The sequence below is a fragment of the Planococcus citri genome, chromosome 5 (assembly GCF_950023065.1).
Source record: "Planococcus citri chromosome 5, ihPlaCitr1.1, whole genome shotgun sequence".
In the NCBI taxonomy this organism is placed as follows: domain Eukaryota; kingdom Metazoa; phylum Arthropoda; class Insecta; order Hemiptera; family Pseudococcidae; genus Planococcus; species Planococcus citri.
Window position 1 is genome coordinate 21219588 of NC_088681.1, and position 27324 is coordinate 21246911.

The following is a 27324-nucleotide window of genomic DNA, read 5'->3' on the forward strand; positions in this document are numbered from 1 at the left end:
AAATTTTTCACCGAGGAGAAGGCGAGCAGGGCAGCAAAAAATATAGGTACTCGAATATTTGCTTCAGAGTTGTAGAGTCATTGTCCTAAGCTTATAAGCTAATTTTTCCAACCTTTTGTACGCTTCGTCGAAACTCTTCCCAAAAATCAACCAATCCTACCACCTCCGCCATTAAACGAATCGTTTATCGTTTCAGAAAAAAATCAAAGCAACATGCGAGGAAGGGAACTAGAAATCCAAGATACATAAGACAGGTAAACATATCACAATTACACTTTAATTACAGTCTGGTCGTAATTACAGCAATAATAACGTACCGTACGAGGTTATCCTTCAAAATTCAGCACACATTAAACACATGTCAACTTCCTGATCAGCTTAGCATTTAGTCAACCCCCTCCTCGCCTCCTAGCCATTTACAATTCGCCAAAACGTCACCGGTACGAGAATTTTTCAAACTGGACGACGATTAGACGAGACATACACCGAGGTAAGCTCTCATTTACCATATGGCACACGTCACAATAAACAGTAAATCTCGAATTATCGACCATCCACACCGCTGTTTCCAGACACCGACCATGCCCGATATCTTGGCCACACTTCAGGCTGTTAGCCTGTAGAGGGCAAAAAATCCAGCCCAAGTTCAAGATTCTATACACAAGGTACAAAGTATACGTAATATTAGGTGCATCAGAGATGAACGGTGAGGCGCCTTATGTGTTCGTTATCTCGAGTACCGGACGCTGTTGCGCGCCGACCACCGAGAGAAACAAAAAAGGAGAAAAGGAAACAGGAAGTCGAGATCATAAAGCAGTTGGCGTGCTGCGGCGTGTACCAAAAGTACCTATATACTCGTAGAATATCGAATACGTATAGTCTACATTCGGTAGGTACCTCGTACACTGCACATGATGAGCTATTCGATAAAATAAAAATGCATAATAAATAATAAGACATACACATGCCAATGCTGAAATCACTGTCGTTCATCGATGCATCCAGTTGCCAGTGCTGCCACCATATCTAATGATTTATATGCAAAATTATTAATCTCTCTCACATGTCACCCATATTTGCCACCGCGGGACAATGCATAAATATAAAGATCGACCTTATAGTAATGCACTGCCAACGACAACAATCGAGTCGTCGTTCATCTTCAAGACCTATACCTATACGACCGAGGTATTTTCCCGGTTATTTATCATCGTCGTGTGATCACGGTAGCTGATCGTTGTCGTAATTTGCCCTTGTCGTTGTCGTTACGACATTATTGTATACGACGATCACTATTCTCCTAAGGCTTGGCATCACCATGCACACTACGATCGACAGACCTATACGCGACGACGATGATACGTCATAAAAAATACACACACACGACAACAATCTGCATTAATACTTAATAGATTATCTCAACTATACAACATCCACCATAATGTGGGAAAATTATTTGCGGAAGCTTAAAAACGAAGGCTCGACGATTGCATAAATCCTCGTAAACTAAGAGACGAACATGACGACAACCACTATACATGAAAATGAAAAAAATGCAGTCACCAACTTACATATTATTATAGGCGAATTACTAATGAGAGCACGCAGCATGATATCAGTCAAAGTGTACCGACGACGACCAATCCAAATACGAAGAATACCACGAGCACATTCAGAATTCGGATATCTTATTCCAAGTCAACCCAGAGTACGTTCAACTCGACTATTACGTACGAATTCGGGTCAATGCACTTTTTTCGGAGTGTCGAATTTTTCGCCAAATTTTCTTCCTCGTATTACCGAGATTGATCGTTTAATAGAAATTTTTCAAAAATATTTGCACATTTTTTTGTAATCACACGATTTGATCAAGATGGATGATAATGAGTAAATTTTTCGGAAATACGCGAAGAATAAAAAGGCAGGAGAAAGGGAAGAATTTGCAAATCCAAATCGACATTTCTCAAAGATGCAAGATCTGTTTCACTTCAGGTTTAGATTAATGCTCCGAAGTTCTCCAACACATTTACCCCCCCCCCCCCCCTGCTATTCACGTTTCACGGAAATCAAAATTTTTTGTATCGTATAAACTGGGCAAATGATACCAAAAATTTTTACCCCTCTAATTTCCTCAATGAAAAATCACTTGAAAAAATTGGAGAAAAATCACTAAAAAATGACAAACAAAAAAATCACAAAATTGTAAGTAGTGAAAAAAATCACTATAATAGAAAAAAATATTACTAAAAATGACGATAAAAGTACAAAAAAACGATGGAAAAAATCACTTGAAATTTTGGGAAACAAATTACTAAAAGTAGTAATGAAATTCCTTTAAAAAAAATAAATAAAACTGATCCAAAAATGATGATAAAATTGTAGGAAAAAATCACTAAAAATATGTAGTGATGAAATTACTATAAATAGTGATAAAACTACAAAAAAAAAGATGAAAACAATCACTCAAAATTATGGGGGGAAAATCACCACCTAATAGCAAACAAAAAGAATGGCGAAAAAAAATCACTGAAATTTGTCATTGAATTACCAAAAATGATGATAAAATTTCTGGAAATAGCCAAAAATTGTGGGAAAAAAATTATTAAAAATATGTAGTGATCAAATTACTAAAAATTGTGAAAAAACTACAAAAAAAGTGAAAAAATCATTAAAAAATGGCGAAAAAAAATCATTAATAATTCTGATTGAAGTACCGAAAATGATGATAAAATTTCTAGAAATAATGGAAAAAAATCACAAAATGAAAATAAAATTGCTAAAAATTGTGGGGAAAAATCACTAAAAATAGTGATAAAACCATTAAAAAAAGGCGAAAAAAATCACTAAAAATTGTCATTAAATTACCAAAAATGATGATAAAATTTCTAAAAATGGTGGAAAAAAATCACAAAACAGAAATAAAGTTGCTAAAAATTGTGAGAAAAAAATCACCCCAATGATAGTGAAAAAAAATCACCAAGAATGGTGAAAAACATGACTGAAAATTGTGATTAACAACCAAAAATAGTGATTAAATTACCAAAAATGGTGGAAAAAAATCCTTGAAAATTTATGATTATTCACCTAAAACAGTGATAAAATTACCAAAAAATATAGTGATCTAATTACAAAAAATGGTGAAAAAAATCATTGAATATGGTGATAAAATTACTCAAAATTTTGAAAAAAATCACCAAATTATAATGAAAAAAAATTCACAAAAAATAGTGAAACATATTAAAAAAAAAATCACTAAATTGATAAAATTATACTCAAAATTTTGAAAAAAAATCATCAATAATAATGAAAAAAAAATTACAAAAAATTATGGAAAAAAATCATTTCAAATACTTAGTGAAAAAAAAACAAAAATTTCCAAACATGACAAAAAAATCACTAAAACCAATACAATCAATAAAAATCACTATTTTCCACCAATTTTGAACGATTTTTACCATCTTTTCAATGAAATTGACCACTAACCCCCACTAAAGTGAAATTTTCCCCAACCCGAGCAGAAAAACTTTACAAAAAAATCCAAGCAGACATCAAAAAAACGCTGAAAATATTAAACAACTTCAAAAAAGAGTTGAAATTCATTAACTATACGATTCCCTTGCATCTGAACCTTGTCCAATTCGACTAGTCTACGATAATCAATGTACGTATGTACCTAACCTGTATAGAACAAATCGTTCTCTCACGAGATCTAAAAAACATCACTTTCCCAAAGACAACTTAAATTATTCATCTTCGCAGTTGGCGACTTTCCGCATTCGTAATTCCACAACATACAACATGGTATCGTATTAATACAACATAAATATATGTACGATGAGAAAGAGAGAGAGAGAGACCGACCTGCACTACATATTATACATATCGTTAATTTATGTAACGATTAGGTAGAAAACCTATGCTATAGTAAATTGTTCATAATATGCCATCCGAGCCATCATATACCTCTACTGTCATATTACACTCACAACATACCCATACATATTATACACGACATTCTACATCATATACGTACTACAATAGAGAGTGAGTACCAGCACAGTAGCGAAGTAAAAGAAAAAAAAAAGAAACGATTTCGTGCACGAGTGCCTCTTCCGTTTTTTCGAATACCGCACCATCGTCATCACTCTACCACTAAATCACGTGAAAAATGGGTCTACCCTTTCGCCTCTCCGCTTCTCGAGCTCTTTCGTGGTAATAGACTCAAAAAAATACCGCCATATTTGCGGCGAATCGAAGGCCGACGTCGTCGTCTAATACTTAAGCATCGTATACGAGTATAATGTCGCTACCAGGTACAACTAATATTCTTCTTCGATATCGTATAGAATATACAAAATTGTAGGTCTATCTTTCTGCCTCATATCACGTCAACTCACCTATCGAAACCCCCTCAATCTCAGCTCCAAAGCACCTGCTCGCTCAAGTTTTTTTTTTGCCCCGTTCAAATGTGTGTACAACTGCTGCCAGCATCAACATCCAATTCCAGCATGATAAATTCCTACAAATATACGGGCCAATAGAGGTGACACGATGAGGCAGTAGGGGACATATTATCAATTATATAGGCAATATACCTATCTACCGAGTCAACTATGTACCACACGAGTGTGTATACTCTATACCGCTATGTATTAATCGAAATTCGAAAAATTCACATTTTTATACGACGACGTCGTCTCGTGTGTGTGTAACAACCAGGGCGACTTTCTCTCTCACTATACCTGCGTTTTATCCCTCTGTGTGTGGAGTGAAAAAAAAACACTACCTACATATCTGGCATACATTTACGCACTTTTATACATAAAAATGGAATATCGACCGACCCAACCAATATTTATACGTTTTTATCTTTCACTCTGCCTATACTGTACACGAGCACACCACGATATCGATATTTTTATACGTATACTACATATAGAGCATACGAGCAAATAAAAATATTATAATACCGCGATGTCTCATCTTATAATTTATAACGCATCTGCTCTCTTCTCTTCTGATTTTTCTGGCTTTCGTTCGCCAGTTGCCTTCACGTCGTCGTCGTCGAACAGGCACAAGCGCAGGTAAATCGGCACACTTCTGGTACCATCGAGACTCAATTTCGCCACCGACTCGATCTTTCGATCACGAGAGCATTCTTTTCGAAAAATGTCGTAAAATAAAATGGACCGACGACGATGACGAAGACCAGATGCTTATTTCATCTGCATAATTTCATTTCGATATTCGTATATACCTATACCTACTTGAAGCAGATTGAAACACATTTGCGTGAAATTTCGAAAGAAAGTTTGTCGCGGGAGGACGAGGGGGAGAGGGAGGATACTAGAACACGTGGCTTTTTTTTACAAGATTTCCAATATTTTTAATAAGATTTCTCATAAAATCTGGACATTTCGTGAGAGATTTTTCAATTTGCTCTGACTAATGTATTTTTTTGTAGGTCAGAAACAGAAAGGTGAGGGGGGGGTGATTTTTCAAAGTTTGCACTCTAAACATAATAATAATCTCTTGACCTTTTTGACTTCAAATCTTCAAAAATACCTCAGAATTTTAGAAGAAGAAGAAGAAGGGGGTCATCGAACTTTGGCATCAAATTATTTGAAAAAATATGACTAAAAATGAGTGAAAAAATCATGAAAAATTACAAATAAAAATTAGAGTAAAATAACAAAAAAAAAAATGGCAAAGTGACTAAAAAAATTGTGAAAAATCACTTCAAAAAAATGATGAAAAATCATTCAAAAAAATCAGCAAAAATGTGGAAAAAATCACTGAAAATTGACTTAAAAATCACTAAAAATAGAAAAAAGCCACAAAAATTGATAAAAATTACAAGCATAAAATTTTGAGAATTTTCTTGGCTCAAAACTACAATTTACACCTTCTTGGCAACTCAAATGCAGGGTGAATGACCGATACGAGCACATTAGCTTAAGATTATCGCTTCTGCCATGAACTTTGAATTCGCATCCCCCATCTCTGTCACGAAATCAACCACCAAATTAATTATTCAAACCACCTAGAGCAACCATTCGCCCACAGAAACGAATAATTCGTTTTGTATTCTTCGCATAGCACATATATTTGGTATGGTGAGTTGGTGACACATTATCATTTCGATACCACAAGCATATCCGACAAATAAAGGGATACATTTTAACGTTTCATTGAAAGGGAACCCGACAACTTGGCGAAACCCTCCCTCCAATGCGAAAAAAAAGTAACTCGTATAGTTACGCCTCTTGTAAATAAACCCCACGATAAGCTATCAAACCATTTGCGAACATTTCTTCGCGATGCGATGCGTTTTGATCCCTCGTCATCCTCAGATGCCATCTGTGGTTAATTTTTACTATATACGTTGGCACCTCTATGGCATCTCTCTCTCTCTCTCTCTCCTTCTCGCGATATTATGTAACGTGGAAAAAAGTCGCGAACAGTACGGAAGGAAGAAGAAGGGAGATCGGTTGGTCGTTGCCTTTTTGGTCGCAACATGTGGCAAATATAGAGAAGAGATTTCCGCGCACCCAGTCTCTCAGCCTAGCGTCGAGTATATCGCCATTTGGCCACCAGTGGCTGACTGACGCCTTTTTATGAATTCGACCGGCAGCGCCACTTAAGGGATTTGATTTTTCTCGCCTTCATATTTATACACATACAGACGATCGCGAGGATAAGGATGCTGCTTGGCTGCCATTTATCAAGTCCATATGCCGTCGTTTTATTCGTTGCATCGTGTAAAAAAGTATTAATTTCGATTTCGGTTTCAATTTAATTCGTTCTTTGTGCGTGTTGATTCAATTTTTTCGAATCCGAAGCAGGCCGGATGGTTCCGGATTAGTGATTTTTTTTTCTTCTCGTTTTCGTTCATTTCAGAACTGAATGCTCACCCCCCCCCTCCTGAAATGACCCTCCAAAACAACTACGAAAATCGCAGGTTTCTGTTTCTATACTTATTACAAATTGAACTTTTTTTCAAAAATTTTCAAAATTTTTGAAAATTAGTCCAAATCTTCAAAATTTTGTGAGATTACTCCAAATTTTCGAAATTTCAAGAAATTAGTTCCAATCTTCAAAACTTTATGAAATCACTCCAAATTTTCACATTTTTAGAGGCCAAAAAAATGGACTAAATTCGAACGAAATTCGCCCAGAGTCTTAATCCAATTCAAATTCTGACTCTAAAGGAGATGAAAGAGAACCCTAGCTTCAGAATAGCTCAAATTGGCACAAATTTTCATCTCGTCCATTAATCATATGCCACTATAGCTTGGAGAGAGCTTCGAAAAATCCATCAAAATTGACCCAATCTCACTTCAGACTCGTAGGAAGTCTAATCACATGGCGTTGACGTACGCGGAAGCTCACCATCCCCCCTCCCCTTCACCCAGCAGCTGGCTTTCGGTGGAAAAATCTCCACACGCATACGACGTACGTCTACGTACACTGTGCATAGTACATATTTATCGTAAACTAAAACGCTAATAACAACAATACAGACGGGACGTTCTCGAGACGCGATTATGACATCTCAAAATAACTCTAGTTCCGTCCATAAATGCATTTATAATACGACGTCTACGTCTACGTACATACGATGCACAGAAAATAATAATAAGTAAGTATAAGAAAGAATGGGAAAAAAAAGAACATCGTTGCCAAACGCTTCAGCCTCATCGTGACTTTCGTCTCGGTAAATAAAACTTATAGATCGACAAATGCTTCGATATATAGACCCTGTGGGTGGGGGGGAGCTATTTGCAATTGTAAAATATTGTACTCACCGGCCACGAGAAATCAAACGGGAACCGGATGGGATTCGCGAATCCGGGTATATCCAGCGCTCCATCGGTCAGGTGGACATTGTTGCTGCCCAGCACCGGGGTGATGACGTTTCCAAAGGTGCACGTGGACGTGTCGATTTTCTGCTGAAAATGTTTCAGGCAGACTCTGAAACGCGTACTACACGTCCCGACGCAAGTTGCGCCCTTCTGTACGCCGCTGCAGCACTGCCCCAGGCTGTCTTTGCCATTCTCGTTAATAAAAGACTTTAACCGAAGTTCAAATACCCCGGAGCAAACCACCTGTAAAAAACCAGAAATACAACTTTTCAAAAACTGCCATAATACACATATACGAGTACGTACGTATATAAATATAAAATACGAATACGAATACATGCGACTACCGCCGACGCCACCGCAACCGCATCCATCGCGTCGACGTATAAAAATTAATTAATTATTATATTACGAGTTCGCGTACATGTACACGAATGTATGTATACGTATACGCTATTTGATTCCTTCTTTTTCCTTCCCCCCTCTGCCCGCGTCCGAAAGTCAACTCCGCAGACCACTTCGCTTTGCTCTCTGCCATGCCACAGTATCGAGCATTTATACGGCGAAAAAAAGACGTACGTAACAATACTTTGCCCATAAAATACGAGAATTACATTCGAATACTACTTTTTTATTTCAAAGATCTTAATTAGCACTCGTACAAATAATTTCATACGATGCACGATGGCGCGAAAATTCTTCAACCAAACAAAACGATGCGAAAGCTATAAGCTCATCATCTCCACTCGCGGTCATTGAGAAATTCAAGCACGACCGACCCTCGTAAGTAGATATACACAGAAAATCCGCCAGCACGGAAGCGATGGCAGGGAGGGGAGGGAGGGGAACACTCGAAATTCGTATACTCGAGCTATAAAGTCTGTTTTTCTCTCTTTATTCTGTCTGTATACGAGTATATGTACATACATGAAATACACACCTTGACATTCTCATTCTCAACGATGCCAGTCTCGCTGCTTCGAACGACCCCGCGGTCGTCTCCTCAAAATTGGCCAACTTCCATAAGCGTCACAGTACATATTTTTCAAGTGCAATGCAACTTTCGTCTATACTCTTCTCCCCCCCCCCCCACAAGTAGAGAAATTTTTCCGCCCCAATAAATCGTCTATTACAATGTAATTTCTTCGTCATGAGCAAAAATCTCTTCACGACCTTCGCCTTCGTGTAAGATAATCTCGTTAGAGAAGAAAGGGAGCTGAGGAGGAGGGCAATGTATACGAAGGCCTCGATATAGATACGTCACGCGTCACTATGCACCAGACTTTGGCAGCGGTGGCGCTCGCTTTTCAGCTCAATGTTGTCAACAATGACGAATATTTCAATAATTTTAATACTAATCACAAAAATGTTGAGAATTTTTTGTTATGCGAAAGCTCAACTCGGAGATGGACGAGTGGAGGGGAGGGGGAAGCTCAAATTGAAAGAAAATCAATATCAGAAGGGCAAATGATGAAAATTATCAACTGTAAACTTCAAAAATTGCCAATTTTCCCAATTTTTCACAATTTCTTCGACTTTCCTCCTGAAAAATGGAGGATTTCGATCTGATTCAGTTTTCACCAAAACTAAAATCCGGAACATCAGAAATACAAATTAAGGATTTCTCAACCCCCCCTCCACTCATCACAAAATACTGACCAAAAAGTTCACTGATCCCAGAAGGCTCTTTAAATTCGTTGCATTCTTTTCACTTTTTGACAATCTGAGGCTCGAAATGAGGAAGCCTTAGATTCTTCATCACTGTGGCTTTTTTTTCCTCAAATGAAATCAAGCTATCTAACAAAATTTCAAGACCAAAAAGAAGGGCCTTAGAAGGACATTTTTGAAATAACAAAGTAGGACAATATCATCATTTTTCCCATCACTAAAATGAAATTATTTTAAAAAATTTATAATTTTCAAAAAATACCCAAGAAAACAAAAAAACACATCAATATAATAAAACAGCAAAGATAATCAAACCAGCACAATTTGAAATTAAAAAATGGGTCTTTTTCAAAAATACGTTTTAGGACCTGGAGGATCTGTTGGGCACCCTGGACATGGAATTCTATTCCTTCAATTTATTGTATTTGCTGAAGAAAAAGAGGAGTATACAAAATGCAAAAGTTCAAAGTTGAGAGCAAACTGAATAAATCATTGTGAGGACGAAAAAGTGAATATTTTCAACTGGTAACGTTCATTTTTCACTTTGAAATTCAATTTTTTCAATTTTTCATTTCGAACCTCTCATTTTCCTCACCTTTCCAATTTTTTCTTGAAAAATTATTCAAGTGGACGCAATTTTTTCAGTTTGAAGATTTCATTTGGCCAATTTTTGGGGAGGGGAGGGGGGGGAAATCCAGCTCAACTTAGCTCTGATTTTCAGAAAATCTCAATTTTCTAAATAAATTCAATTTTTCATCATTTTTTTACTTTGAATTCAAATGTTTCAGTTTGAATTTCTTTTCACCAACAAAATTGGGCCAAGAGGGGGGGGGGGGGTTGCTTCAATGTGAGGAAATCGACTTCGTTTCAAATTTTACACAAAATTACCAACTGTAAACTTCGATTTTCCAATAAATAATTCAATTTTTTTCTCATTATTTTTCCATTTTGAATTCAAATTTCAAAATTTTCAATTTGAATGTTTTTTTTTGGTCAATTTTAGTCACTTAATTTTGATCAAAATTCAGCAGGAAAAAACTGAAAACTCTCCCAAAATTTTATCGTCTCCCCTTTCCCCACCCCGATCCTCACAAAACTCCAAAAAATCTCATTTCATTCCAAAATTCAACCGAAATCGTCAAAATCGACGAATACTTCCGAAATAATTTCATTTTCTCGTACATTGAGAAGATCTTCAACCCCCCCCCTTCCCCCCTTGCCTCGAAAAACTCCCAACCACCTCGACATTAAATTTTGATTTCCCGTTTCTCATCGTGTCAGCCAAGATCGGATTGAAAAATTCCACGAACTACGGTAGGCTGTATTATAATCGAGCGTGCCATTTCATCAATGAGCCAAGAAGCTCGACGACAAAAGCCATCTTTTAAATGAGAATCCCTTTTTTAAAAAAAGAAAGAAAGAAAGAAAAGAAAACAGAAGAGGAGCAAAAAAAAAAAAGGTCGTCGTTTTTATTACACCTTATTCGTCTCGGCTACTTACACGGATGCCTGATGTCACCGTATAGAAGAAAGCTATTTCTTGGTATATATCTGAGGAGTCGTCTCTCGTCCGGATTCAAGAGAAGAAGACGAAGAAGAGCAATACAAAAGATGCATCTCGCAATAAATTAAACTACCTACACCTAGACAATGGCCAGCCGAATAAAAGGCTCTGGCTCGATGCTTTACAGAGTGTACCAAAATAACGGATGCCATATAGGTACGTATACGAGGAGCCAGCGAAAAAAAAAGTACCCTTCGACCCTGCTCCTTCACAATGTGCAGGGTTGGTTGCATTGTTATGCATGAAATTTTTACACAACAGGCTTACATCACGTATAGGTAAACCAGGAGCAGTAGAGGTAGAGGGTAGAGGACCACATCGACATTTTTCTATACTCTCCTCGGCGTCCTGTGACTGTGACGGTGGCACTGGTGGCAGCCACCAGTTCTTCGTCGTGATCTTTCTTTTTATTCACGATCCAAAGAGAGTGAGAGATCAGAGAAAGGAAGCACGAAAGGAAAAAAAAAATACCAGCTACTTTGACAAACGTAAGAAGATTTGGAGGAAAAAAAACAACGAGGGTGACGAATTGGCAAATACCAGGAGCACTATCGAGCAGGGTAGATGTAAAAAAATAAAACAATAACCACGAATTTGCTACCTCTTCGTCTTCATACTGCAATGTGCTTTTTACACCGGTGCTTGGATGGTTGTTGTTGTTGTTTTTAATACACATATCCGGCCTGTACTCTACCTATCCTATATGTATTCGCAGACTATGTGCATGTGCATTTTAACTCGTTCTGTTCGTTGGTTCGTGGTGTACTGCAGAGGAGACACGAGAAGAAATGAAATAAGATTATGACGAAGAATAGGAAGCGAGAAAAAAACCACAAGAACATCTCGAGAGGAGCCAGGCGTGAAAAAATGTCGCGAGTAAATCGTGTCGTCTAATCGGGCGCGAGATTCACCTCCACCTACGCATTTCTACGTGCATCGGTATTTTATACACGTAGATATGTACAAAGGTACCTAACCATACGACTATTTTTACATCGGAGGGAATTTTTTTCTTCTTTTCGCCCAGTTACGTCCAACTGAGCCATTACTATACACTAAAGTGACGCTATAACGAATCAACGTATACACTACATATGACATCTTTGGCTCGTTTTAATTACTCGCACACTACGATATAATAATCTTCGCGATCATCGTCGATACGAATTTTTTTTTCAACTCGGTTCGCGATTCGGTGGGCGAATTTAACGGGTTCGTCTTTAAACGAGTGTATTTTCTTGGCCGCAAATATCAAACAGGCAACAAAGTTGCTTTGTCTGTCGTCATCGCAGCTATTAAAACGTCCCCCTGTGTATGAATGAATACACTTTGTATGTATGTACGAGCACAAGGTGTAATAACGGACTCGAATTCGAAACATCGCGTATTTCACGCCCAATTTCGTCCTCGTCGCTCGACGCTCCGCACGTAGTTTTTATCTCGCGCCGCGTGAAATAATCGCAAGTGCCCTATTTACCTACTCTTAATGATGTGTATGTATCTGTTGTACATTGCAACTTTACTCATGTCGTCGTCTGGCTCTTCTTCTTATTCATCGTGGTTGTCGCGAAAATGACGCGAGACGATCTGATTTTACGTCAATGAGCCAAAAAAATAGAAAAAAATTGTAGACATTCCGATGAGCGAATCGCTGTAAGTACAAACATTTAACAGGTAATCGCGTCAATGAACACGAATCGTGACAAAAAAATGATGAGAAAGAATCAGAATCATCCCTCTTGAGTATTTTTTCATATAAGAAAGTTTGTCAACAAAATCTATGCCTCCTCACTCCCCCTTCCCCCTCTCAAAAGAAATTTGAAAAAAACAGCTTTCACTAGAATTTTCATTTTTTTCTCGAAAACAATTTTTTTCTGACTTTTCAGACAAGTGATTCTTGACTTTGGAAAAAAAATTCCAAAAATTCATAAGTTTTTCTATATTTTTCAAAATTTAAAAAAATATTGGCACTACATATTTTAAAATGAATTTGGATACACTTTCTCAATCAAGATAGATGTCTCCCCCTCCAAAAAATGAGCAACCAAAAAATTCCTCAAAATGCACATCAACAAAATCTAGCTTCGCAAAGTTGCAATTTTTTTTCAAAAATCACTTTTTTTGACATTTTGATCTCAATTATTTCTCAACTTGAAATGGAAATCCCAAAGTTTTCTTGTTTCCTCAATTTTGCTACGAACAATGTTTCGAGATGGATTTGGACAAAAAAATCGATACGCTTACTCCATTGAAATGAAGTCATAACCCCCTCTCCTCTCCTCCACCTGAAATTTTAACAATTAAAAAATTCCTCAACATGAAAAAAACACTATTCCGGTTTTGCAAGATTGTTTTTTTCCTCAAAACTATTTTTTTTTTCAGATTAATAATTCCTTCAACTTGGAAGTACATATAAAAATCACAAAGTTCTTTCGACTCGATTTTGACATAAATTTGGACCGAACATCCGAATTAAGAAAGCAAGTTCACACGAAGATTGCCATATTTATGGCAGTTTTGTATACAGAGGTCATAAAACTTGATCCGCTGTCACCATAAAACGAAAGCATTAATGTAGAACGCTCACATATGTATATAATATAGAAGACTCGTACAAAGTTGAGCAATTTGTTTTTTTGAACGATGAATAAAGCCTACATCGACGACGTGTTAGTGTATAGTTTGCTCATCTTCCAGTTCAAGTTTCCAAGAGGTGAGGAGGAGGAAGAGGGAGGGAGGGAGGGGATCGCTCAGCATCAAAACTTCACAGCTACGTATTTGATTTCATTCAAAATGACCAAAAAAATATTATTATTGTACTCGAATCAGTGAGCCCTTTTCCTTCCTTCCTCATCACACGTCAAAAATTGAGACATTTTCCACGAATTACTACAAAATATGTACCTCAAATGACGATATTTAATGCATCATAAATAACCACAGAATGACTGAAAATTGATAACCTAATGTTTCTTTCGATTGAAATAAAATGATAAATAAAAATATGTACTTCACCAAAAAAACAAAACAAAAAAAAAACATTTCACAACATGAGTTGATTTTATGAAGAAAAGAGCTACAAAAATGGAAAAAAAATAGATCAATACGAGCAAAAATATTCATCAATTTTACTTTCGCCATCGTTTTAAATTTATCAACGTTGAAAAAAAATTAAAATCATCAAAAATTGCAGGAACTTCAATTACGTAATTTTTTACTCGAAATGAACGAATTCTTATCAGCAGGAAATCCGTCGAGAGAATCTTCATATTGAATTTTTTTCATTCGTATTTAGGATACTTTTCGAGACGATATTCGTAAAAATATATTACACCTTATCACAAAATTACACATTGCATAGCTGCATAGTTATCTTATCACTAAACGCAATTCATTTTGATGCAAAGCATTCCCAATCCCAAACCTAAATTAATTACGAATTTGATAAGCAATATTATATTAAATTTTGTTTTCTGAAGCAAACAAACAAAAATATGAACAAAATAATATAAGGTGTTTTCATTTGTCTGCTTGGTCAAAATTCAAAAAAATCAATAAAAGTAAAAAAATATTTCCAATTTGAAAAAATTCTCAATTTTTCACTCAAAATTTTCGAACGAATTTCGCGAGTCTTGTTATTTCAAAAATCTTTAATTGCAAAAATGCTCAATTTCTTCAAACTATTACACCATTTTTAGGATCAATGAACACCTTATTACTCGACTCTTTCATTTCAACCATGTCTACCATGCATTGAAACACGTGTTCAAAAACACGATTATAAAATATTATAAGCACACTCGTTTAACTTCCGCAATTTTTTCTTTTTTTAAAATTCTGTCACTTAAACTCGACAAAAAAAACCACACATAAAATAAATTTAGCAAATCGTCTCCTCCAAAGACATTAAACCTAACGAAATCGAGATTTGCACGCAAATTTAACAAAAGCAGGTCATTTTCGTACGAGTAAGTTACGCCTCATTGAAGCATACATTATCATTTTTTTTTCTTAAACATTTCATTTACAGAAAAAAACATTTAAATTGCACATAAATTATCGTCGAAGCCAGAAGGTGTTTTTTAAAATGCATCTTCATTTCAGAGGGCGATGGACGAGGAGCTGAGGAAAGAAGAAAGTGTGCAATTGAATCACATGTTCAAAAAATTGTCAAAATATTCTCATAATTTTGCAATTAATTGAAGAAAAATTGGCTGGATTTGAGAAAAAATTCTCCAAAAGAGAATTTTTTCCTGGTTTCATCAAAATTAATCAAATTTTCCATAAAAATTGAAGGATAAAAATAGAGCTAAAATTCACACCGAACGATACTAAAAAATTATCAATCGTAGGATTTCATTTTCCTCTTCACTAGCAAAAGAAAAATTAATTGAATTTGAAGGAAATTCTCTCAAAATGTTTCTTCCCTTTCATCAAAATTAATCAAATATGCTGTAAAAAATTCACTTGAAAAATCCAGCTAAAATTCTACTCAACGATACTGAAATCATCAATCGCAGGACTTCATTTTTTTTCTTCCCTATAGCAAAGGAAAAAATAATCAGATTTAAGGGGAAATAGCCTCAGAAGCAAAATGTTTCCTTCATTCCCTCGTTTCATCATAATCAATCAAATCTTCCATAAAAAAAAAATTGAGGAAAAAATCAAACTACAACTCATCAAAATTATCAATCGTAGAATTTCCTTCTCCACCTCCTCCCCTCCCTCCCTCCGAGCTGAAATTCCACTGAAGTGAACGATACTAAAAATCATCAGCAATCGCAGGACTTCATTTTTTTTCTTCCCTAGCAAAGGAAAAAATAATCAGATTTAAGGTAAAATAGTCTCAGAAGCAAAATTCTTCCTTCGTTCCCTCGTTTCATCAAAATCAATCTAATCTTCTACAAAAAAAATTGAGAAAAAAAATCAAAACTAAAATTCACATCAAACAATACTCACCAAAAATTATCAATCGTAGAATTTCCTTCTCCTCCCCCCCCCCCTCCTCCTGCCCAAAAACACACAAACATTAAAAAATTAACCAGCCTCCTCGTTCATCAACTCGAGTAAATTTGAAATTTCGTAGAAAAAAACATCATCGCTGATCCTTTATGAATGACTCGACAATTTCCTCGTGTTAGCCTACGACGACGTATTCCAAGAAAAGCCATGTGATCTTAAGACCTCGTAAATCGTAGCTCGTATATCAACAACAAAAATCTCATAAATAAAACTTTCGAGCCAAAAATTACTCATAATCATTCAACTTCACAGCTCGAGAAAAACTTTACAAAGTTTAGCTCAAATCACCTATAAACTTCGAAACACACACAGGGAAGGGGGAAAAATCACAATTAACGAGTCGATTCGATTCGATTCTATATTATAGTCTAATTAAACGTTTACTTCTGCTTCTGCTGCAGTCTCTACACTCTACAGCACCAAAACAATTTACTTTTTCACGCGATCATTCGTGTTATCAATCCATTAGGTAGACGATTTTCATGCTCAATTCGACCGAATTCTCTCATCGGTACCTCCTCGTTACATGGTGACATTTTTTCACCCAATAAAACAGCTATAACCTAACAAGCAATCAATGCTTCAGTAATTCGAAGGGAAAAAAACACATCTATAGGCAAGGGGCAGAGACAAGAGTCAGCTGCGAGATAGGTACATTTTCTTCACAGAAACCTAATACCCTACATATGCTATACATACGAGGGTAGGTAATTTAGACCACTTTGTGTACCAAAAATATGGTTAATATAGGCAACAAGTTCTCCTCACAGGTCGAAACAGCACACTGATCGTACCAAAGGGTGAAACCAGTTCACCGGTAGTACCGACTCCAGAGAAAACCAGACACCCTTTATAGATTAAACAAAACCCAGATATACCAAACACTTTTTTTCCTTCACTTTATCAATAATCAAGAATACATTTTTAAGACCACACATTAGAGCCTCAAAATACTCTTTAGGGTAGGAAAAAAAAATACACTCATCGCAATATTCATCCACATTCGAACGCAGACATTTTTTAATTACTCTAGACCATCAGCAGATGAAGCTGAATCGTTGTTTATATACTTGCGATGATTTTCCCATCATTTTAACATCTCTCGACATGTCGACCATCTACACATCGACGACGATGCTCGTGGGCAAGATAATTTTTTTAAAAAAAATATCGTAGTACATAGTTTGCCAAAACTCGAGAAAAATAATAATAAAATAAAAAGAGAAAAAAAAACCTCACTGAAGGTTAAATTCACACGACGAAACGGAGGTCTTTGGCCGGCGCATTGCGACACGACCGAATTGCGAATTTTCCAAAAAAAAAAAAACACCTACCAACCCCCTTTTAGTAGGTTACACTCGAAGCACCACAGAACATAAAATTAATTAATCGTTGCTGGGCTCGTGGATTACGTTTTTTTTCCCTACCTTCTTTTCGTACACTTATAAGTATAGTTGGTTTATGGATAAATGTAATTAAAATTGAAAATGGAATAAACATCCTTATACGAGTGTGAGTATATATTATACTGTCTGTGTTCGTATATAGAGAGCTAATTAAACGACATCCAACTCAATTAAACGACCCGGTGTGCGGCGATGCTATCGAAATCGAATAAAAAATCGACTCGGAATTCCTCCTCCTCCTCCTCCACCTCCTTCGAACACCAGTATTTTTTTCTCTTTTTTTCGTAGCATCGACGATGATGGAATACCCAAAGGTGAACCGTATAGGGTATACAATAATAAAAAAGAAATAAATTTTTTAACGTCGAAACTTTATACAAAGTGCATCCGATTATCTTGACATATAAAACTCGAAATTCGCGTGTCAAACGCTCGTATCATTAAAGAGCAACGATAGCCGGCCCGCCGACAAATTATAATTGGTACGATTTATTTACAAATTGACGACGACGACGATACCGATGATTTTTTTCCTCGTTGAGTGAGTAAATTTTCCAGCAAATGAGCCAAAATTTCTATAGCTCCGGAGATCGAATCTATAGACTCTGGAGTTATCACTACTACGATGGACTTTGGAAGTGTGTTAGTGTGTGATTAGATTAGGGTATCCTTTTGCTATGTGTGAATATATAGATCATCGATCTCTTACCTGTTGTATTTTGACGATCGATATGAAAAATGCGTAAAATACGAGTGCCTGTCGCCAGACCATCGTGATGATGGGATCACTTAGTACTCCGAGCAACTTAAACGCTTCCACTTTCGATTATCGTAATATAACTACGATCACTGCACAAATTATACTATAATAAACAAACACGTGCGTATGGTAAAATACCGAATCGGGAGATTTGTTGTTTATATTTCATAAGTGTAGTAACACTAAAACACCACTTCCGAGCGAAAAAATAATTTACAAAATACATATATTAAATTAGACGTCATGAATGAAAAAAAAAATTACTACGACCGCAGCAGATATGCAGAGATACCGGTAAAGCACACAAAATTGCCGAAAAATGGCCACAACGAACGCGAAAAATTACCGTAAATATTCCGCAAATAATATATTACAAATAATCATGCTTAAAAATCGAATCGAAACTCGACACACGGCGAATCGTTAATTATTACGAATTATGTGACATATATTATTTTGAAAAAAAAATCGAACATAACACGCCACCAAACAACCTAAACGCTGAGCTTATCTAACAGAAACTAAATTCTCGTCGGTTGCATTCACCGTCGCTAAGGCTACCTTACCCGCCGCCACCAACGAAAAAACCACCGCGATACCAGCGACTCTAGCGGTGCACGTGGGTAAGCTCAGAGTTCGAACATCTGTCACCAGGTATCAGTAGTAAACTCACCCCGCAGATGTTTTTCAACTCATCGGCGAACAAAACAATGTCCATCGACATCCAAAATATAATATTATAGGTATAGTAGTAATGAATTGTTTGTTATTAAAAATTTTTTTCATACACCGAGCTCCACTCTTCTCACATCGTATCACTACGAGCAGATGGAAAGATTCTTCGACGTCATATATTTTCAACCTCACATCGTATCGTATAGGTAAAGGTAACTGGTGGAATGGGTGGTGTTTTTTCCACCTAGAAACCGATTCATATTGGATACCTGCCCCTTTTACTCTTTCGTTTCTACGGTAATGATAATAAAATTGGAACCGGTGACGTTGCTCGTGACGTAAGCGTAATAAGGTGGACAAATTTCTATCACCGGTATCACCTGTGATAACTTAAAAAATTTGAGTGTTTTTCTCAAACGAAGAGTGGACACTGGACAGGTAGACAGGTAGATGGGTGAGTTGTTCCTGGCACAAAAACGATAATAATAATAATAAACACGTTAATTAAAACTGAAATACACTACACATAATTTCTATCATCGAAAAAACAATCTAAATTTAACGCTATATGTATTGCCATATTTTATTTTATTAGTTAATTATTCCATCCCTATAAATTATAATCAAAATCTACGCAAAAGGTCAACGATAAGTTATCGCATATTTTAATTTTTAATTCATTTTTATTTTTATCAAACTTTATCAATTCAATTAGCTCGTTGAACTTCACACACATTCCTAATCAGCTAACAGGTACCTATTATGTCAATAACCTACACAGTCCACACCTAATAAGATTCGAACGCATTTTAATTTTTAACCCAAATAATAAATAATAAACTAAGTACCTACACCTTCGATTTAATTATTTAACGACGAAAATTTTATACATTATGAATCAAACTTTGAGCTAGAATTCATCGGAATAGAAATTACACCGATTTTAAAAATAGAAACCCAAAAAAGCAATGGAGTCAAACTTCGATATAATTTGATATCCCATTATCCATTTTATATAGGTAATACGAGTCAGGAAGAGATCGAAGGGTGAGAAATTATTTGATATAATTGATTTCAGACGATAACCGAACTAAACATACCTATGTACTTTTGCTGATTAGGCATACTTTATACTTTCGAATTATCTATTACTTTCATATTACAAAAAGATAGAAAATAAATAATATAGTCTGCAACAGATATGAAAATCGTCCAATACCTGCAAGTTTCATCTTCATATCAATCATTTAATATTTCTGCCAAAATAGTTTGTTCACAAGTCAAGATAGTTGTAATCTGGTTACAATAAACCTAAACGGCTAAACACGTGCTGAAAAAGCATTAATTTCTAACATCATGCTGCAACATGCACGTAAATCTCTTTGAATGTTTCAAATGGAATGCACTCTTCTCAAATGAAATATTAAAGGCAAAGATAGATAAGTGATAAGTTTCATTTAGAAAAAAAAACTTTGAATAAAAACAAAATTCTGTAAATCAAATAATTTTCAAGAATCAAGATTCAGGAATGTTTGAAATCTATTAATTGGAAAAAATTCAATAAAATATGTTTTAGGTATTGGTTGAGGACACAGAGGGGAGGGGAAGGGGGGGAATCGAATAATCATTTCTCAGAATTGAAAAGTAAAAACATACGATTAAAATCAAGTCAAGATTATAGTACCATAGTCAAGATACGAGATTTTCTCAAAAATTGTCCCTAGCTAGATTCAAGACTCACAGGTGTGCAAAAACAAAATCATTAAAATGAAAAAAAAAAAAAAAAAAAAAAAAAAAGGAACACAGAGAAAGTATATTATTTTTATTCGAGTTTTCTAAAATCATGAGAAAAAAACTTGAAAAAAATAATTTTAAAAAAAGAAACAATTTGACAAAAAGCTATTTAATTACCTATTGAATGTTTTTTTTTCTAAATTACGAAGAAATAAGGAAAATTTTCAATAAATGAGAATATTTTAAAAATAACACGAAGAAAAAAAGAGAAAAAATTCAAAACAGCGAGAAATAAAAAATTATATAATCGAACGAAGTGAACAAAAATTCAAAAATAATTATTTCAAAAAATACTACGTAAAAATAATTGTCTTTTATTTTGTGTGTGACTCCAGAACTCATAAATTTTAAAAATATTCCCGAAAAATCAAATTATGCTACAATTTGAAAATTTTAAATATGTCGTGAACGTTTTCTTTAATTGAAGAATTAAAGATCAGATTTCTGTTCGGCAGTAAAGCAAGTCGGCGATTTGCCAATAATTTTTTGTTTATTCTACAAATTTTGAATAGGAAAAAATTATGAAAAAAATTAATTTGATAATTTTTTATTTTTTTTTTCAATATCATACCTACGTAATGAGTTGTAGTTGTTTTGACTTCTTTTGATGAAAGGGCTTCCAAAAATACATCACCGAGCCAAATTTTAGGTACTGAATTTAATTTTTCGATTTTTGACAGCTTTTTGAAAATTCAAATTGTCTATTTTCGGTGAAAAGGTCCAAAATTCGATAAATTTGAGGTTTGATTCGTGTTGAATTTTGTTTAATTTTAGTTTTTCGAATCGATTAATTCGGCAGATTTTTGGATTGTCCAGTTTTGAAAAAGTTATCGTATAAAATAAAAAATAAAATAAAATCCAACATATTTTCAACGTAGGAAAATACATATAAAAATCAGCAGGAGCCTCTAAAAGAGCTCGAAACCAGCACCAATTAATTCCAAAAATGGAAAATAATCTCGATTCTTTCAAGTTTCATTTCACCTACCTATACCTACGGAAATTTTAAAATTTTGAATTTTAAAAAATTCACCAAAAATTAAAAAATGAAATTCAACGACTGAAATTTGTCTTCGTCGAGGTGTAGGTACCTATTTTAGCACGATTTTTTGACTCGTTTTGTACGATTCGAAAATTTTCTGCTGTTTGGGATATTTTTTGTTGGGGTGTGGTAGGGGGAGGGGAAGGTTATGTAATGTTTCTTGCAATTAGGTAAATTCAAAGTATATAAAAAGGAAAGTATTATTTGAAAAATTGATTCATTTTAAAAAATGTTCACAAAAACTGAATCAGGGTTATCGAGTTGAAAATTATCTCAACCAAAGAACCTAAGGTTGAAAAAAGGTAGGAGGGATTTGACTTCTCGCATCAATACAACCCGAAACAAATTCACCAACTCAATTTAATTATCAGAACTTCAGAAGCTACTTCCCTGTTTCTTTTTCGCACGTGCCATAAATAGAAAAATAGCACAAGAATGACTTCAATAGCTACCTACCCAAGTACCTATCAAAGTTTTAGCACGCGACGAAAGCATTAATTTTTTTAAATTTATCTACACGCGTGCCAAAAAATATTTACTGAGAACTTATAACTCACATCTGGATCCAAGAATTAGATACCTATTGTCAAAAATCTTATCTAGATCCAATCCTGCGCTGATTTTCGAAGTAAGTAAACTTATATTAATCCTGTTCGTTCTTTATCATCATCACCTTCCACCTTGCCTAACTAAGTAGGTAGCTAGGTACCTACGTCCAGTTGTCCACGTGCGACGTGCTTCATCTTTCATTCTATTTTTCAATTTTTTTTTATCAATTGGTTCATTCTTTTCGTATAGGTATTTATCTTATCTTATCATATATGATCAAGCTGACATTTTCTAAAAACAGCTGTAAATGTACACCAACTTTTAATTGTTGGCTGAGCTTCGGAAGTTTATTATGAGTAGGTAGGTAAGGTATAGGACATAGGTGAACGCAGAATAAGTAAATTTTTCGTTAAAAATTTCAAAGAAATGGAACCATTGATATGAATAAGCGAAAATTATATTTTCCTGATTGTTCTATCTCATTCTATTATTCTGATGGACGATCGTCCTATCGTTCTATGTAGGTAAAAGTGATTCTATTTGTCTTATTCTTTTCTGTATGTTCCTTTTCTTTTGTTTTTCTTTTGTCATAATTATATTCGTCAAAATAGGTGACCAAAATTTCACCTGTTTAAATTCATTTTCAAGTTTCTAAGAAATGTTTCTACGTTTAAAAGTCGTTATTTCTCTTCAACCTGCTGTCAAACTTTTGTACCCTCTAGTTCGTTTAGACTCGCACGGGAGATTCAAACGTTCCTTCATCATTTTCGAATGTTTCACAAAGTTTTGGAAATTGAATAAAGCAGTAGAAAATTTGATTTTTAAAAGTCGGTCGTTATCGTTCCAGTGAATTCCAATTGGACAAATCTAGCTGATTTTGAAAATTTTATTTCGAATTTTATTATGAATATAAAAATGATGAAATTGCATGGGTTGTTTTTTTCTTACCTGGTGTTGAAATAGCTTAGTACCCTACATAAACTCATCCTCCTAAAATTTGTTTTCATCATTTCCAAACCCTACCTATTCTCACACCAATAGATATGAATCTGTCACCAAACAGTGATCGTTTGTGATCGATTTTGAACTTGGTGATTTACAGGTAAATCCTGATGACTTTTGATGAATCAGTCAGCAAGAAGTCACCAAAACAAAGAAAATTCATTGTTACTTGATTATCTGGTGACTTGATCATTCGTGATCAATTTTGTATGTACTTGGTGATTTTTGGTGAACTTTTATGGCTGTGAGTCTTGGTTGACTTTTTGTGAATCTTGGTTACTTTTGGTGAACTTTGGTGACTTTTGGTGAATTTTAATGACTTTAGGTGAACCTTATGGTGGCTTTTGGTAAACTTTGGTGACTTTTAGAGAATCTTGGTGACCTTTGGTGAACTTTGGAGACTATTGGTAAATATTGGTGACTTTTGACAAATCTTGGTGACTTTTGGAAAATCTTGGTAACTTTTGATAAATCTTGGTGACTTTTGTCTTTTGGTAAGCTTTGGTGACTTTTAGAGGTTCTTGGTGACTTTTGGTAAACTTTGGAGACTTTTGGTAAATCTTGGTGACTTTTGATGAATCAGTCACCAAGAACTAAGAAGTCACCAAAACAAAGAAAATTCATAGTTACTTGACTATCTGGTGACTTGATCATTTGTGATCAATTTTGTACTTGGTGACATTTGGTGAACTTTGGTGATTTTTAGTGAACTTTTATGGCTGTGAATCTTGGTGACTTTTGGTGAATCTTGGTTGACTTTTGGTAAATCTTGGTGACTATTGGTAAACTTTGGCGATTTTTCGTAAACTTTGGTGACTATTGGTGAATTTTATGATAACTTTTGGTGAATTTTGCTGACTTTTGGTGAATCTTGATGACTTTAGGTGAACTTTATGGTGACTTTTGGTAATTTTTGGTGACTTTTAGAGAATATTGGTGACCTTTGGTGAACTTTGGAGACTTTTGGGTAAATATTGGTGACTTTTGGCGAATCTTGGTGACTTTTGGCGAATCTTGGTGACTTTTGGCAATTCTTGGTAACTTTTGATAAATCTTGGTGACTTTTGGTAAACTTTGGAGACTTTTGATAAATCATGGTGACTTTTTGTGACTTTTGGTGACTTTTTGTGACTTTTGGTGAACTTTGGTGACAAAATCTTGGCGACTGTGAGGTGAATTTGTCATCAAGCAGTGACCAGTTGTGATCGATTTTGAACTCGGTGCTTTTTTGTAAATCTTGGTGAACTTTGATAACTTTTGGCAAATCTTGGTGGCTTTTGGTAAATGTTGGTGACTTTTGGTGAACTTTTGTGACTTTTAGCGAACTTGTGACTTTTGGTAAATCTTGGTGACTTTTGGTAACTGTGAATCTTGGTGACTTTTAATTGGTGAACCTGTCACCAAGAAGTTTACCAAGACATAGAAAATTCATATTTGACTGTCTGGTGACTTCTTGGCGACAGATTCACCGTGTAGTGATCATATTTGTGATCAACCTTCCAGTTCCAATCAATTTCTAAAAATTTGAAAAATGTTGAAAATGTGCAGTGATATGTGGATTTCTATTAATTCGAGGGTGCTGAGTTCAAATATTTATTCATTTTTTGGATTTAATGTATCAGTGTCTGCTAAAAGCACTCCAATTCTGAAAAAAATTGTGAAAAATTTGGGGACCCTAATATTCTACATTGAATTCCAATACCTCGAAACAAACATTATTAAACTTTATAAAACACGAGAATCTCACCACAATAGCTCGATAATTTCATCAAATTTTGATCATACCACAACCAACGATTCAAAATAACTCAACATACACTCAAAACATCACACAACCAACCCAAAATCAGAAAAAAATATCCCAAAAACGATTTCCGAACCAAAATCTCTCGTTTCATCTCCACCATCGCAACACCATTCACCTACGTAACTTTATAGGTAGTTATTCCTCGGTACACATCAAACAATAGCGTTGATTTCTCCTCACGAAAAACATCCAAAAGAGCACGAACAAACCGACAACCCATCTGGGGTAGAAAAAAAAGAAGAAGAAAATCAAAATCTAAAAGAAGATCTGATGGTAAATACCTTTTGGCGTATACCTCTATTACGTATAGCTTTCAAGATGTTAAAATCTACGTATACCTATCCTATATAAGGTATAAGAATCCAGATGCCGTAAGGATCATATGGAAGTCCATTGTTTACCCATCTGTTACCCTCCTACGATCTTTTCTTCGTTTCTTATTTCGAAGATGATCTTTTTCTAGTAAAATAAGGGAAAGATTATCTCTACCTACGTAAGTGTAGTATATACAACTTCGGTATTGGTTTATTTGTTATTTTATATGATTTTTAACCGCAAACCGCCTCTTTTGAACAGCTTCGAAATAGACCGATGGGCGATGTGATATGACGAGATATGATGTCGAAAAAGAGACGAATTGTAGGTATACCTATCTACTTCAAGACTACGATAGAAAGATAGGTAAGTATAGATACCTAGTAAAAATGAGCGAAAAAATTACTCTATAATATGGTTTATGGTGATGCAATTCGACATTTGGAAAAAATTCTCACTTCCTTCTAAGAAAACCGCATGCCTCACATAGTAAAATTAAGTATACGACCTGTAATTAGTTACGCCCTAAGTACATTTGACAAACTAATATTTTACTTGAATCACATTACAGCAAATAATTACTCATCATCATCATCGTCTATACCTATCCAGATAGGTGTATTTCAAATTATCTAATCCACTGCAGAGGTCACCAGCTCTACAAATTTATTCAGCGATAAATCCCAAGTCCCATAACCAGCCCAACAACGACATCAGAGAAGACGTTGGTAAAAAAGCAAGAAAAATTAATTCACAGTCGCGAGTAAGTCGCGTGCCCGAATTCGAACGAAGTCTGGCGAGAAGATGCGAACAAACGAGGGCGGCAGATGTCTGGTCAAATTATAAAAAGGTTGTTTCAAGATATCGTCTAGCTATACACATGTATACGAGTATATACCTATAGGCACAGGATGAATTTCTTTCAAGTAAATCCGCTCTCTTCTAAGGATCTGTGTGTGTATGTATAGCCATGTGTGCCAAGATGTGAAGCTGTAGACGCACACAAGCACACATAAGACCCAAATCGCTATTAAGATGAAACCGGTAGCGTAGCAAGAGCGCAGATAAAATATACCTACGTATTGCAGATGAAAAATTATTCTATTCTCGCCTATTAAGAATCTCGAACCTCGAGTTGGCTATTAAAATTACTATAGCAGTATCGTTGGATGAATTTTTCCATCTTTGATGAATATTTCATTGGTCGTTGTGGTCTTCTATCTTGGTCAACTAAATTAAACAGGCATATTTTTCATTTATGTAACATTCCACCATCAACTCTACACACCTAAGTATATTTTCACAATTTATTTATTTATGCGTTTCTGGGCTCCTTTTTTTTCGTCTTATTCCACATTACGTATATGTTTCAACTGTAGAGAACACATATTTTACTCGAAATGTCCATCCATCGTAATGAATACGTATTTTTTTTACGATTTCAATGTGGATCAATCGATGCCTTCAAGTGTTACGGAATCGTACCGCATTCAATCATCATAATATCAAATATGTTAATTTATCGATTTATATGGTTACAATATCTTCGAAAGAAAGTTACACTCGTACTTATAGGCAGAGGCACTCGATCGTCGTAAATGTGCAGACGATGAATTTGCAACATGAGGAAACATTATTCCAATTTCCGATCGCAGACAAATATTTCGTCGCGTACAAATAAATCATTACGAATACACCTACTTTCGTAATTTTAGAAATAACTTTATAATGTTATAGGCACTTAAAAAAAATAAGCCTACAATTCAGCAATCATACGTTTTGGACCCAATCACCATGGTTTTACATTTACACTCACCAGTCACTTGTCACCTGTCTTGTCGAAGCCGATTGATGTT

At 35.1% G+C, this 27324-nt stretch overlaps 1 protein-coding gene across 1 annotated transcript in view; it reads right to left on the reverse strand.

The window, feature by feature from the left end:
- Delta (neurogenic locus protein delta) overlaps positions 1–18814 on the reverse strand; it is a 57697-nt gene extending 38883 nt beyond the window's left edge. The window contains exons 1-2 of the mRNA XM_065365381.1: positions 18234–18814; positions 7809–8108 (exon numbers count right to left, since the gene is read on the reverse strand). Coding sequence (XP_065221453.1) covers positions 7809–8108; positions 18234–18296 — 363 coding nt within the window. The 5' untranslated portion in view covers positions 18297–18814. The remainder of the gene's footprint in view (positions 1–7808; positions 8109–18233) is intronic.
- Between the last annotated feature and the right edge of the window lie 8510 nt (positions 18815–27324).